General features: G+C 48.4%; 1 protein-coding gene across 9 annotated transcripts in view; it reads right to left on the bottom strand.

Annotated features, from left to right (window-relative positions):
• Synj2 (synaptojanin 2) overlaps positions 1-15,427 on the bottom strand; it is a 92,636-nt gene that overhangs the window by 20,770 nt on the left and 56,439 nt on the right. For all 9 annotated transcript variants that reach the window (XM_076926695.1, XM_076926691.1, XM_076926694.1 and 6 more), the window contains 9 exons: positions 13,706-13,802; positions 11,260-11,432; positions 9,528-9,609; positions 8,797-8,946; positions 8,510-8,675; positions 6,385-6,576; positions 4,530-4,611; positions 3,082-3,222; positions 767-959 (listed from right to left, as the gene is read on the bottom strand). In XM_076926695.1, coding sequence (XP_076782810.1) covers positions 767-959; positions 3,082-3,222; positions 4,530-4,611; positions 6,385-6,576; positions 8,510-8,675; positions 8,797-8,946; positions 9,528-9,609; positions 11,260-11,432; positions 13,706-13,802 — 1,276 coding nt within the window. The remainder of the gene's footprint in view (positions 1-766; positions 960-3,081; positions 3,223-4,529; positions 4,612-6,384; positions 6,577-8,509; positions 8,676-8,796; positions 8,947-9,527; positions 9,610-11,259; positions 11,433-13,705; positions 13,803-15,427) is intronic.

The raw sequence follows: 15,427 nt of genomic DNA on the forward strand, positions 1-15,427 counted from the left end.
ATCCCTGGGAAGGCTGGTCTTAAAGGCTCTATTATCATAGGAAACCAATCTGCCCAACAAGGGAAGAATTCCAGGATCTAACCAGCCTGTAAGAATCTGGAGGGATCTGTGGCAAGGATAGCTAACCACACTTTTCTGACTAGCAAACGAGGCACACACATCAGGCCGAAGTGTCGGGGGTTATCATTTTTCTATGGGAAGGAGAAATCCAAAAATCTAACTTTGAAAATTAAGTCTGTTGGCTTTGGCATGGAAATCTCTAGGTTGTCACTAGAGGTCAGTGTGGGTGCATTTCTGGAGACTGGGGCAGATGGGTTGGGAGACCGCGTGACTTTGCAATCAGGATTTGCCAGTTTGGAAACAGTTCAGAGCTGAACAGAAATGGAGGTATGCGTGTGCGTGTGCGTGTGTGTGTATGCGCATCAGAAGAAAATTAAACCCATACTAACACCACCAGGAAAATGCAATTATACTGCTTGAATGAAATGTTCCTCACATGACCGCCCTGATTTTCCTCCACCATCTGAATTAAAAACAGCTCAGAGTGCACATAAGAATAGTTAGGATACCTAAGGACTTTCAGGAAGTTGAAGTGACGGAACTCTACAAGGGAAGGGCTCCTCCTCCAAGAATGACAGCCCGTCTCCCCTCCCCTATGGTGGATTCTCATGGCCATGGAAGTGGGAGCACCTGTTATCAGCCTAGGCCATATGTAGCGGAACCAGGCAGGCAGATGCAGTGCACAGACAACCCACATGCCACTCACGGAAGGGAAGGAGAGCTTGTGGGTGATCTCCCGGTAGTCTTCGTTCCGCTCCTTCACCTGAGACTGCCCTGCCGTCAGGTGGCTGCAGATGAAGCAGAAGCTGGTACTGTGGAACTGAAAGCGGATGCCCACGGCACCCTTATTCCCCGCCTTCCCCCCCATGCCAGTCTTCACCGTGTCGATGGCCACGTCCCTGTAACAAAAGAACATCACAGTCTGTCGGTTGTGGGACAAGATTCTTACCCGATTCTAACACAGACAAGAGCCTGTAGCCAAAAGCTTGGAGACCAACATGACTGGCCAAGTCCACGGTCCCTCTCACTGCCAAGGACTGCCTGGGTGGGTTGCATCTTGATTGGGTCTGCTTAGAAGGGCCTGGTCCTCCACCAGTACCCTGTGAAGCTGCAGACACATCATTCCTGTGTCTGCCTATGGTGGGGCGTGGCCAAACAACCCTAGTAACACAATAGCAGGGGCAGGGCCTTAAATGAGTTTTGAAGGTAACAAAGGTTATGAATGCAGAGCCTAAGAGCCACTGTGGGGCATTCCAGTGGCCCGAGTTATACGGTGGTGCTTGGCCAGGTCTCAGGCCTCTTGGCTTAGATAGGAGGCCTGTTCAATGCTATGCATTGTTCTCTCCCCAGCAGAAGTGGCAGATGTCTCAGCACTGGGCCTACCACACTGGGTACCTCAGGTCTCACTTAAGGAATAGGAGGCACTGTTGAGGACCGCACTCTGCCTCAACATTTTTGGGGCTAAGTGTTCTGGTCAAGAGAGAGAGTGGGGCTGGAGGGGCAAGCGACTCGAAGAATGGAGACAAGACAGGGTGTGTGGTCAGGTCTTAATTCTCGTCCCGTCTCCCTCCCGTCTCCCTCCCGTCTCCCTCCCGTCTCCCTCCCGTCTCTCTCCCGTCTCTCCTTTATTCAAAGGAAATCTGGGGTATTTATCAACGCAAGCAGGAGAACACAGGTGAAAAACACTTTACCACATGCACCATACAGCTGAGGTCACTAAACAGCAAAACAAGCTATGTGGGATAAACAATATATTTATCAGAGTGTGCTTCGGCTGTTGTAGGCTTTTGACAACCAAGTCTTTCATCAGGGTATATGGTTCCAGATGGCTGCAAAGTTGATCTAGCCGCTTTCTACTAAAGTTGGCTCCCAACAAGGCACCATGTGGCAATCAACGAAAAATTTTGAGAACTAGGAAACAGGACTTGAGCTGAACTAGGTAGTTGGTCCTACATTGTCCTTCTCCAAACGCACTGGGGATGCCCTCCTGTTTGTGAGGCCATAGGATCACAGACTGCTGTCTAGTTAATGTTTCTATGAGCAGGCTACAGCAGGAGACTTAGAAGACGGGGGGGGGGGGGGGGGAGAGGGCGATGAGGGTGAAAACCTACCAAAGGGTTAAGTTAAACAAGCTTAAGGCCAAAGAACAGGAAACTAAGGACAAGGTGCTGAGACCTCAGGTGGGTTTAGGTAATAGGCCACTCTCCTGCCTCACCTCTCCCCAGGATTTAGCATTAACCTTTACCCAGACTTCTCTTGATAAACTTAGGGCGTGGCCAAGCTGCTCTCGGAAACACCAAAGCAGGGGCAGGGCCTTAAATGTGTTTTGAAGGTAACAAAAGGTTATGAATGAAGAGCCTAAGAGCCACTGTGGGGACATTCCAGTGGCCCTCGCTATACAGTGGTGCTTGGCCAGGTCTGGGGCCTCTTGGCTTAGATGGGAGGCCTGTTCATTGCCTTGTATTAGCAATTAGTAATCCTAATTCCACCAGCAAGGCCAGGCCATGTAGCAATAGGAGGCAATGAGAGAGCCAGAAAACAGCAAAGTCCCTCTCCTAAAAGACACCTATTTCCTAATGTTGACTGCTGCTTACACTCACAAAGCCGTCACCTCAGGGAGGTGATAACGAGATGAAATGAACTCTACTCAGAATTCTAGAAGAGGCAAAACCGTCCGTGATTCCTGAGCAGTCACTGGGCACTTGCTCATAGCGCTCCGATCCAGGAAACGTGAATGAGAAACCCACTCCCTGCCCTGCCTGTGCTTGTTCCAAATCAGTCCTGACTCCTCCTAGGAGGCCAGTTTCCTGAGTTAGGATTTTCCCGTGGTGGCTTTTTAATTGCCAGACAATATCCAATTCAAGCCCATTTTCCCTCAGGAGTTTTGCTCTGTGTGTTGAGAATAATGGCAGGTCCTGTTTCCTGCTGGAGTTAGGGGGTTGGGGGTGGGGCATGAGGAGAAACCAAACACAGACTTATAAGTTCCGGTTCCCCAGATGCTTATAAGCTAAGTGTCCTTACCTGATGAATGGGACATGGTACGGACGTACAAAGATGTAAAGACAGACGCCCACCAGCTGTGCCGAGGTCAAGAGGATGTAGCGGTGAGAGCGGGAGATGGCCTTCTGAAGCTGCTCACCCCACATCTTCCTGTTGGTGGTGCTGAAAAGGCAGGAAGCCCAGGATGTGACAAGCTGCTAGTAGGATGCACCTATCTCCCACTGACAACCCCACAGTCCTCCATCCGACCTCCTTTGATTGTGTGCTGCCCGTACCCCAACAGGAGTGCCAGGCAGCAATCCCTCAGATGGACTTCCATACGTTTTTGGTTGGTTTGTATTGTTTGCGAGGTTTTGGTGGGAGTGAGGATTGAACCTAGGATATTGTTCACGCTAGGCAAAGACATACCTCTTTTTACTTTGTGAGACAGTAACTCACTACTTCACTCAGGCTGGCCCTGAATTTACATTGTAGCCCAGGCAAACCTTGACTGTACAATCCTTCTGCCTCAGCCTCCCGAGTTGCTGGTGATACAGGTCTGTGACACAGGCCCAGTTCTGATTATAACTTATATATCACAGTAACTCTCCGCCATCCCTGATACCTAAGAACAATAAGCTAGAGCTGGGTGGTGGTGGCACACGCCTTTAATCCCAGCACTTGGGAGGCAGAGACAGGCGGATTTCTGAGTTCGAGGCCAGCCTGGTCTACAGAGTGAGTTCCAGGACAGCCAGGACTACACCCTGTCTCGAAAAATAAACAAACAAAAAGAACAATAAGCTAAAACTTCCCAAAAGCCTGTTTTATTTTATTTATCTATTTATCTATTTATCTGTTTAAAAGTTCCTTAACAGATGATGAGGTACCTCAGTAGGTAAAGGTCCTTGCCACAGAGCTCGGCAACATAAGTTCAAGCTCCAAGACCCATAAGGTAGAAGAGAGAACCAATTCCCACAAGTTGTCCTCTAACCTCCACACTGTGCTGATGTGTGTATAGATACACACATAATAAATACATGTAATTTTTAAAATCAAAAAAGTTCCTCGAAATAAGACTGGGTCACCTATGGGGATAAATGCCTAGTTTTCTTTTTATCAGGTGTTGATCCTGTGGTTTGAGGTCTCCCCTTCCTGCCTAGTGTAAAGAGAAGCACTTCCCAGCATGCACCACGAACACCCATAGACAACCCCACACATATACTTCCTGAGGCAGCCATGACTCAACCACCACACAAAGCCCAGGCTGGAGCCTATCACAGTAGTCCCTCTTTGTTTGTTTAATCAGCAGGAAAAGACAAGCAGAGCACTCCAGCAGCCAGTATAGCAGGGAACATAGCCAGAAGGACCCAAACGGTCAGAGCCACTGGCTGCTGGCCCGGCAACAAGCTGGCTCCAGCAGTGCTTGGAGACGCAAGTCTGGCAAGGCACCCGATCCAGCGACACCCTGCTCTCCATGCCTGGTCCCTTACCTGGCATTGACAATATTTCCAGCACTTAGCTCCACCATCTCCTCAAACCCAACGGCAAATACATCAGCAGGACTGCCATCATCTAGGAAACAGGGCGAGAGATAAGGAAACCAGAACTGCTAGATCTTGAGCTGCTTGTCCACAGGGTCTTTTCCTCTTTTCCTGACCACACCTTATCATTGCTAGAACCCATTCCACTCATAGAGGCTGTGATGGTTTGTATATGCTCGACCCAAGGAGTGGCACTATTAGAAGGTGTGGCCCTGTTGGAGTAGGTGTGTCACTGTGGGTGTGGGCTATAAGACTCTCATCCTTGCTGCCTGAAAGCCAGTATTCTGCTAGCAGCCTTCAGATGAAGATGTAGAACTCTCAGTTCCTCCTGCACCATGCCTGCCTGGATGCTGTCATGCTCCCACCTTGATAATAATGGACTGAACCTCTCAACCTGTAAGCCAGCCCCAACTAAATGTTGTCCTTTAGGAGAGTTGCCTTGGTCATGGTGTCTGCTCACAGCAGTAAAACCCTAACTAAGAGGCCAAGCCACTGGAGCCTGCCCTCATTTCCTCCTGTGCTTGTTGTTCATGCACCCCTGCCCTTCCCTGTATTCAGCCTGGGGCAGCTCGTGAACCTCCCAGAACCCTTGACTCTTTCTCTACAAAGAGACAGCAATCTGCCACATCACCAGGTAATACAGAATTTAAATTTGATACCATGAGCAAAATACTTGATTCACTCTGGCCCTCAAAAGAGGGTCCTCTCATTCTTTCTGGTGACATGTCTCTCCAGCCAGATCCTGAGTGACCTGGGAACAACATTATCTCACATTTATTTTGTGGCTCCCAAGTATTTTTCAGATTGACCTGGGAGTGGTTGCTTTGGGTCAAAGGAGACACTGCCTGGGAGCCTGTGATGAAGCACTGTAGAAGCCTAGCTGGAGAGCCTGGTGATCCCGTCTCTCCTTTCTACAAAGGAGGCCCGTGCATTGTGGATTCCCTGCAGCCATTTACTGGACCTCGCCAGCCGCTTCTTCAGACATACATCTACTTGAGCCATCAAGACCACATAGTGTTTCAAATGCAGGGAGGGATACGACTCCTGCCAAGAAGGAAGTGATCTCTGCAGCAAAAAAATCCAGCCAGCTCTCCACATCCTTCTCTGCTGCTCACATGGCACCCGGCACCTTAGCTGATGGGTTGGAAGCATAAAGTTGCTGCGTTGTCTCTTTAAATGCTACAGCATCTTTGCTCTGTCTTAGCTGGGAACAGGAAGGCCAATGCATTCTTTACCCTGAACCTGGTGGGTTCTGGTGAACCTACCACCATCTTCCCCAGCAACATTCCGGCCCAACAGTCATCCGTGTGCCTTAACCACCCTCCATGTGATATCTCAGTACTGACAAAGCTTCAGCTGCAGAAGCGTTCAGGATTTCAGAGTTCCAGACTGGGACTGTCCACGCCGGCGTAGCCTTGGAGAAAGACAGGACTGCAGCATGCTCAACATCCACGGCAAGCCTTGCTCTCTTAGCCCCTGTCAGCAGCATGGACTAGAGGCTGCATCCCCTATCGGTCACAACTAGTCCCAGTACCACAAAATCTCTGCGTATTTAGAGGAAGGCGAACCACTCCCTGGAAACTCCTCCAAGTACTTGGGAAAGGAAAGAAGTCTTGCAGTTAACAATAACACTTCGAGGTGTGTTACTCTAGAAGGTGAGACCACAGTGCTTCTAAACATTTTGACAAATGAAACCACAAATATCAGTATTAAATCTTACAAGGTGACGCTCGCAGAGTCAGGCTGCTGGGACAGGTTGTAGGGAACAGTGTTTGTCCTTTCCCAAGTTGCCACCCTTACTTACCCTGAGAGTCCATGGCTCCTGAGAGCTGAGGAGTATCCAGGAGCCAGTCCGTGAGCTCAGCTGTCCCTAGGAGATTGCTACGGAATTGCTTTCCTCCGTTCACGTTCCAGGTCCCCACAGCAATCTGGATCCGCTTGAAATTTGTGAACTCTGACTGACGTTCTGTCATGGCCTTCAGGATCCTGGGTGTCGCTTTTAGGGAAAAAAAAAAAAAAAAGCACATGAGTTCTACAGCCCAGACTGTTGAAACCCTCCATATTGTATAAGATGTGGCCTGTCAGAGAATGCCACTCATGAGCTGGGGACAACAGATCTGAACATGGTCCATGTGAGGAGGACAGATGGGCTGATACCGACCCTAACCACTCCACTTTCCTGTCTGCAATAAAGCATGAAAAGGTGGGGCTGAAATGTGCCTTCCAGTTATAGTTACACAGGCACATGGCACCCAGTGTCGGGGGGTGGGGGTGGGGGGAAAGCCTAGCACTTACTATTCAGCTCATGCTCCTGCAGAATGAAGGGGCGGGGGGATGAAAGTGAACTCAACTGCAATAAACCACACAACTAATGTGTCACATTTACAAATAACAGCAAACAATATATGTAGAATATACATATATATGTATATATACATATATACATATGTGTATGTGTATATGTATATATTAGATGGATGGATGGAACTTTAAATATCTTATCAACCCAAATCTGCATCTTTGCAATTTTTTTTTGGTTTTTCGAGACAGGGTTTCTCTGAGTAGCCCTTGGTGTCCTGGAACTCACTCTGTAGACCAGGCTGGCCTCAAACTCAGAAATCTGCCCGCCTCTGCCTCCCAAGTGCTGGGATTAAAGGCGTGCGCCACCACCGCCCAGCATCTTTGCAATTTTTTACCTTTCTATCCAGCATGTCTGAAAGACCGTTTTGTTTATTTGACCTCAAATTAAGGCATTAAACAATAAAACACTGTATCTCTATCTCTACCTTCTTAGAGATACAAAATATATCCAGAGTTTTAAAAACTAGCAACTTCAGGGCCTGGAGAAATGGCACAGAGATTCAGAGCCCTTGTTGCTTTCCTAGAGGACCTGGGTTCGATTCCCAGCACCCACATGGTGACAAACAACCATCATGGCTCCAATTCCAGGGGATCCAATCTCCTTTTTGGCTCCAAAATTATCAGACATTCATACAGTGCAAAACATTCATATACATAAAACAAAATAAATATATCAAGAGAAAGAAAAACGAAACCCAGCAACTTATATCTCTTATTTGTCACTAAGATCACTATAGAACCTGGAGTTGGCTCCAATTTTCCTGAGTTGGAACTTAACCACAGAGCAGGTATTTAATATCATCCCAGAAAGTTAAATGATCCCCAGTGATGGAACAATGAGAAGATAAAGGTCTATATAAAATTATTTTAATATGAGCTCATTTATCTTTCTAAAACACCAAAAGTTTCTAAAATGTAATCTTTTTTTTTAAAAAAAAAATAACTAACCATGCTAGCTCTGCCTCTTCTTTTTTTCCCCATTAGAACAGTAAAGTTCATAGTCTCTAAGGAATAAGCTGTCATGAAAAGTTCCCTATAGAGACCAGGCCTGATGGCACAGTTTGTAATCACAGGTACTTAGGAATCTGAGGCGGAAGCATCAAAAGTTCAAGGCCTTCCTTGGTTACAGTGAGTTCAAGACCAGCGTGGGTGAGAACCCATCTCAACACAGAAAGTAAAAAGAGGCTGGGGTTTTCCAGTGCCACAGAACAGTGGTTGTCAAGCATGTGCCAGACTCCAGGTTTGATCCCAAGTGGCAGGAAAACAAAATATCAGGACAAAACCCTTCCCCCAGAGATTCCTGACAGCCTTGTGAGATTGGATGCACCCTCAACAATATTCTTTCCCTTATTTGTGAGGGACTTGAGCATCTGTGGAGTTTACCCACGAGAACCTAGAACCAGTGCCTTGTGGATACCGAGGGGCAACTGTACAGAGACATCAGGCTTCTTGGATCAACTGAACAAGTCAGGGGACCACAGATCTGAAACTCCATCTTAGATCACATGACTGGGGCCGCTGTCACCCTTGCCTCCTCATACCCTTAAGGCTGTGGGCACCCCCATTACCCAGAAGGGCCGTGTTGTCCAGCAGCATCCTGCCTTTGTCTGTAGTCTCTTCGTTGTACACATCTCCAACAAGCAGTAGCTTGATGGCCTCCTGCTTCACCCCGTCAAAGAAGTTGGACTGGATGGTACGAGACATGGATCGGGCCCCATCCTTCAGCTTTCCCACCTGCATTGGGCCCAAATACAAGATGAGAAGCATCTGAGTGGCTTCCCTTCCTGCTCCCTCCCTTTCCCCCCTTTCCCCCCTTTCCCCCCTTTCCCCTTCCCCTTCCCCTGGCCTGCCTTACCTTGGCCTTTCCTTCCAGGGCCCTGCTCCCTGTGAACACCTTGCTCAGGCCATGCCCATTCAGAGACCACATGGCTTTGAAGGACTCCACAAAGCGGTCAATGATGGGCTTTGAATTCAGCCCCAAGCTCTCAAGCTGCAGATGAAGGACCTAGGAGATAAACCAACCACAGTTACCGACAGACGTCTAGAAAACCTACCGTTACCTCTGAGTGAGCCACCTTACTCTTCAGACTGTGGATGAGGAGCACCGGCTGCACAGAAGGGATTCCCTACCCTGACTCCCCCAACTTTGCTCAGGCAATCTTCCCTACCCCCCTTTGACTGCCTGATGCCAGGTCATCCAATGCTGCTGTCAGAAGGCAGTGGAGGACAAGAGGTGGCACAGATGGAGCTTAAGAGGTTAGCCAGGCAGTTAGTACCACAGTGGTACTCGGGTATTTCCTCCCCACGCCTCAGGCCAGCCTCAAACTACCTTGGCTCTGAGGTATATTCAAGACTAGCTCTCTAAGAAATGGCTGCTTATTAAGGGTACCTGGAGTCATTGGGTCACAATGTCTGGGTGACAGAAAAGGCATATGGTGACAAGTAGGAAGTCACCAAGGAAACCATTCTAAATGTTCCCCCTGAACATCCCTGTCATCTGACCTATCACTGGAAAGTCAACCCAGGAAAGCCCCTCTTGCCTCACTGATGGCCCAGGACATGACACAGATGACCCAAGGAGCTCACCTCAAGAGCAATGAAGCACTGCACAGTGTTGGTTCTATCCAGACAGTCGAGACAGTTCATCCGAAGAGTGCCTTTCTGAAACCTTACAGCCAGGAGACACAGAAGGATCAGGAGGTGTGCTTGGAAGAGCAACAACTACAGCACAGTGACCCAGGTTGGTCCGCTCCAAAGAAACTTATTCTAAAAGAAGATCCCTCGCCTCCTCCCTAATGGCTCAGCAGAAGCATCGGCACACATCCTGAGAGATCATGTACTGCAGAAAGGACAGGCAGGCTGGAGAACACACTCTCAACAGCCCACACTCCAGGTCATTGTAAGCACAGCCCGTGCCTTGTTATCTACAATGAATACAATGTTATTCTATAGCATTTTACAGATACTCTGTAACCCACTACGGAAGCCTCACTCCTGGTGAATGAAGCCGGAGTCTCTGACACTGTATCAGTTGGTCAATAGTAACCTTGCTTTGCTCCGTTTTTTGTTTAAAGACACACACTGGCAAACATACACAGGAAGGCAAATTCAGGATGGAGCAACTCAACCTTTGTTTATTTATTTATTTTTTTAATTTTCTGGGGGGTCTGATATAAAATGGTTTTATCGGGTACTAAAACCATCGTTAAGTAGAGTGACTCCCACGTACCGCTGCTTCCTAACATGGACCCTCCGCCAACCGCAATGCAACTCTTGCCCAAAGGAAGGTATCCAGTGTGTTTCCTCTGTAGGGAACAGCCCTGCTGCCTTTAGAGAGCCAGGCAGCACCTCAACAAAAAACATCACCCAAAAATGTGGAAATGACGGCAGTAAATAGCACAAAGATACTTTTTACAGTGAGAATGGAGACAAGAAGGCAGAGCACGGCCTTGCTCAGTTTCCTGGGCGCAAGGCTTCTGCTGCTTTGTATATGTGTCTGTGACACCAATCAGTGTACGTGGGCGTGGTGAGGACACTCTCGGGTACCAGGGAGTTTTAGTGAGGAAGCCATCTCATAAACTTGACATCCCCTTCCAACGACAGGCTGTGGTTGGAGGAAGCTGGATCTCCTTGACGCTCCACTCAGAACAAGGTAACGCATAGCCCAGTGCCATGGGTCCCTTGGCTTTGTACCGGCTCACCTCATAGGACCTGTCCCAGTGTGGCTAAGTCATGCCACCTGAGCTCAGAGGGGTTTGTTTGTTTGTTTGGTTGGTTGGTTGGTTGGGTTTGTGGTTTTTCTATTTGTTTCTGAGATAGAGTCTTGGGTAGTCCAGGATAGCCAAGATAGCCTAGAACTCACTATCCATCATGACCTTAAACTTCTAATCCTTCTATCTGTACTTTTTAAACACTGGGATTACAGCTGTGCACCACCAGACTTAGTTTTGCTTGATGCTGGGGACTGAGCCATCAAGCGTTGGTAGGCGGTCATCTACCAACTGAGCTACACTGCCGGCTTTGAGCCCAATGTTGTATTGTAATACAGTCTTTTATGTCTGGACTTTATGTCTTTATCCAGACTTCTTGCCACTAAAATCAAAAGCAAATGTCTCTGACTACGGAGGAGTGAGGAGAGAAGATCAGGACCCCAGATCACTAACATCACAGAGCTTATGATTCAGGAAAACCACAAGTGTAACCAGCCAGCCAGGGAGGGAAATGACTCCTGTCGAGGTGCATAACCTTAAGGGGCCCACAGCCTCCAAAGCCCGGAGACTCCTCCCCGAGCAGGAGTCTGAACTCAATCAAGACTCACCGTGGACTTACATTCTCGCCCTTCGCAAATACACCAAAGTCTTCCCAGTGTAGTTGTAACTGAGGTCTCAGCAGGTTCTCCAATTTCTCTAGCTTCCTACCTCTGGCAAACTGATGGAAGTCAAAATTTATCATAGGCGTGTCGCCCGCGTGGCAAGAAGCCCAGAGCAACTTCTGAAAAGGGAAAGGGGAGGGTGTGAGCAAACAGACAGGAAGGAGTTGGAAGCAAGGCAACTTGAGTGCTCTGGCCACCAGTGTCACCCACTAGAGTGCATGCATTAGCTGGTAGCCTGGCCCTGACCTCCAAAGGGCCGCACAAGACAAAAGCTTAGGCAGAGAGGAGCAGAAGAAACAAAGAACATCTTGCCTGCATAAGGGCAGGAGGTCCCCTTTGGGCAAAAGAGCCCACAGCAGGGGTGTCTCTCTAGGGGACATCCCACTCTTGTGGGGCTCAGAGGTCACAGGTGAGGGAAGGTTAGATCTGTTCTGCAGCTGGCCCAAGTGCCCAGCCCTCAAGAACAGCGACATGTAGCAGACTGCGCAGCTCATAATCTAGTTCCTGTTACCGGGGTAACCGGCTACATCCAGACAGGCACCAGCCCTGGGAGGGTAGGCTCAGTAAGAGCTGAGACTCCAGAGATGGCCAACAGGATATACACAGTGGTGAAACCCAAGATGGAGGTGCTGTTGCCCCATGTGACTGAGGCCCAGCCCAGGAGCCAGAGTGAAGGTGGGAGGACCCAGAGAGAAATACAAAACAGCACTGCGGATGGGTCAGGATCCTCTTCACAGAAGTGAAGCCTTTCCCCATCTTTCTCCTTCCCTAGTCTGGCAAACTTCCTCAGCCTGCTCACCAAAGAGTAGGAGACAGGCTGCCTGCCTTCCTCTGCCATGGGTCTTGGACCTTACTGTATTAGCCAACATCTGGGCAGCCAGAGGCTCTGAGAACTCAAAACAACTGGGAGGACCCTGGATCACTCCCCCAGGCACCCAGAATGTAAACCAACACATTCTGCTACGTTCAAGAACGTCTACTGGGGAAAAGAAAGCCTAGGTAACTAAGAGAAGAACTTAGGGGCTTTGAGGGTTGCTACCCTGTGGAACCAGCACTTTGCCTAGCTGTGGAATGATAGATAACTTCTGGTGCCCAGGCTGGCCGCTAGGCACTGGCCTCTGACTGGTAAGGGATTCTTGGGATACAGAGCCATAGCTGAGACTTCCAAGTAGAGTGTGAGTTCTACCTGCTCAGGATCCATCCTTAACTCTCGGGACATTTCTGTCCTCTGGGTAAAAGAGAGACCTTTCACCTCAGTGCTGGGCACTGCCACCAATGGGAGAGGAGCTGAACACGTCCTTTCTATAGTTCAAGCATGGAAGATTTGGGGAGTTTTATTCGAAATAGAGAGATTGGTTTTCTTGCTTGTCCCTTCTCTCTCCACCTTCCTTAAAATAAGTAGTCAGTACAAGCTGCCAAGAGAAGTGGGAGGAGATATTTCTTGAGCTCGTTGCTCATAGCAACAAACCAAACAGGAAAAGCAAGTCTGGCCAAAGAAAGCTGGCAACCAGTGAGCTCCTGATGCACGCATGCAGCTTTCTTTCTATGTAGAGAGAAATGAGCACACTCCAGCTGGGTTTGGCTTCCTTCAGCCAGGGGTTAGGGGTCAGAGGTCAGGGTGGCAGCGGAAGCCACAAAGGTCACATCCCTACCAAGGGGACCTTAAGGTGTCTCCATAAGAGACTTCTTTGAACTTCAAACAACCAGAGAGACCTTTCCCAGCAAGCAGAGGCCAGAAAAGCCTGGGCAGAATGGATGGTGGCTGTTTCAGTTCACTGACTCTTCCAGAGAAGACTGCCAGCTCAAGGGTTCTGTGGCTAAGACATCTAAGTGGAGTCACCGGGTCCACCTGCTGCTTCCTCACCCCGTTGAGATCCACTCTGCTGGGCATCCAGGAATTAAAGAAGCCTGCCAGGAACTGGCACCTGGCCTCCCCTGCAGCCCAAACACGACCATGAGACTTGAAGGTCATCCAGGCAGAAGGAAGCCATACAGGTCTGCTTTGAACCAAGAGGCTCAGAACAGCACCTCTGCCTAGATGCTGTGGGTGCCGGCAGCGGGCCTCCTAGGTGTCAGAATAAGCCAAACTTTCCCTTCTGTTCTGGCCTGGAGAGCAGCTCCTTGGGGGAGCACGGGAGGCCACTCTGCCCATGTGGAGCTCAGTGAAGCAGTTCTGTCTAGAATTGAACAAATTCTGTCATACCCCAGCTCATAGAAAGAAAACTTGAAGTATTAAGAGCTCAAGGCTCCGAGTGCTGGCTCTGAGCACCTATGATATTTTAAAGGGCACTTACTGTTCTCAGGGCTGGCATGAGCAGAGCTACCTGAGTCTCAAGGCCCCGCCTCTGCCCCTCCCCAGCCAAGCCCAGCTATGAAGCAGTGTAAGCATTACCTTGAAGGCTCTGTTGAGTACCTCTTCACCGCCTCTACTTCCCAGCAGGTTCACAACCACCTGGTTCCCGTACTGCTCCTTCAGAAGCACCATGTGCCTGCAACGGTATCAGTGTTGGTGGTGATTCCATGGCACCCGGGCCAGGCAGCCTGCACCGCTATCTTAGCACTGAAGGTCTAGGACCAGCCGTGCTCCTAATTTCAAGTGTGGAGGGAGAAAAATCCATTCTCCCGGCTACCATCTCTGCTCATCTAAAACCCACAGGGTATAAGTCAATCCAGGCTGTGTGAACAGAAAGCTTTGGGCAGGAACAATGTCTAGCATGTGCTACTGTTAGATGAGGCTATCTGAGGCCTTTTTTACAAAGTACCACCAAGAATGCCCCCATCTTTTGTGAACAGCCATGTCAGCTCAGCACATCCATCCCCAAAGTTAACCCAGAGCCTCTTCTTTGGTGTCTTTTTTTTTTTTTTCAATTAAAAACACTGGGGAAATAAGCAGCTACCTCTACCACAGAGTCTGGTCTCAGATTCACTATGTAGCCAAGGATGACCCTGAGTACCTGATTTCCCAGCTTCCACTTCTCAAATGCTGGGATCACAGGCATTGGCCACCTTGCCTGGTAAAAGTATCATAGCAATTTTATGTTTAGAAATGTTTCAATGTAGTGATTTTAAAAAATAGGAAAATGCAATGTAAAATCAGATGCGTAAATGAAACTTAACAGGGTAATTTTTTTATGTGTTTTAAAAATGTAAATATAGAAAAATTTTATATGTAAATATAGCAAAAGGAATGGAAATATATTCACTGTGATATTAAAAGTGGGTGGCATGTTAAATTTGTTTTTTCTTCTTTCAATATTTTTGTCTTTTCCAAATTTCTACAATTTATTTTCTGACATTTATTTTATAAATGTAATTGTTTTTTAAGTTCATAAAGAACTATTTTTAGCCTGGTCAGGGAAAAATATTCCTCCCCCTTCTGTTGAGTGATACCACACAGAATAGATTTTTGAAGTGAGAATTTTATCTGAGCTTATCTGCTGACAAGCTTGCTTAAGTCTGCTAGCTCCACTTCAGTGAGGGTCTTGGCAGCCTGAGGATGGGACAAGAAGAGGTGGACATGCCGTCTACTCTTTGGGATTTCCCAGAGAAGGCGGGTCCCTGCCTGAGGTCGGGTACATAGTCCTGTCTCCACTGAGGAAGGATGGTTTGCTGCTTGTGCCTGTCACTGAATGACCCGAGTCTCATGCTAGCCACAGATCCAAGCCACATCCTGTCATGCATCCTTTCAGAAATAAGGCCAATATGGGCCTGGTCTCCCTGTCTGACCCTGGCTCTTTCCTCAATAGGTTCTAAATCCCGAGGGTAGATAGGAAAGACCATCAGGAGTGCCATCCTCTCCTGCCACTGAAGCTGACTCTCCACAGCAAATCTTGAGCGCTCTCGTCTGTCCCTGAGCAGTGACACTGTGAGGACTAAAGATCAGCAGCAGTGGAAGACCAGAACTCAGCACCTTGGGGGGCTCTTCTGTCCTTCCCTTTTGTGTAAAAATAAAACAAGATTTTTTTTTCATGTCCATGATGATATTGGTAACATTGGCATAACAGTGTCTACTGGAAACAAACCCAGCAGAACACTGTCCCCTTGTTCAGGGTCAGCTTCTGGTTCAGTCTACTCTTACTGTGTCCTGGGGACATTTAGTATGGTGGTACAGACC

This window comes from Arvicanthis niloticus, chromosome 28 (assembly GCF_011762505.2).
Source record: "Arvicanthis niloticus isolate mArvNil1 chromosome 28, mArvNil1.pat.X, whole genome shotgun sequence".
Taxonomy (NCBI): Eukaryota; Metazoa; Chordata; class Mammalia; order Rodentia; family Muridae; genus Arvicanthis; species Arvicanthis niloticus.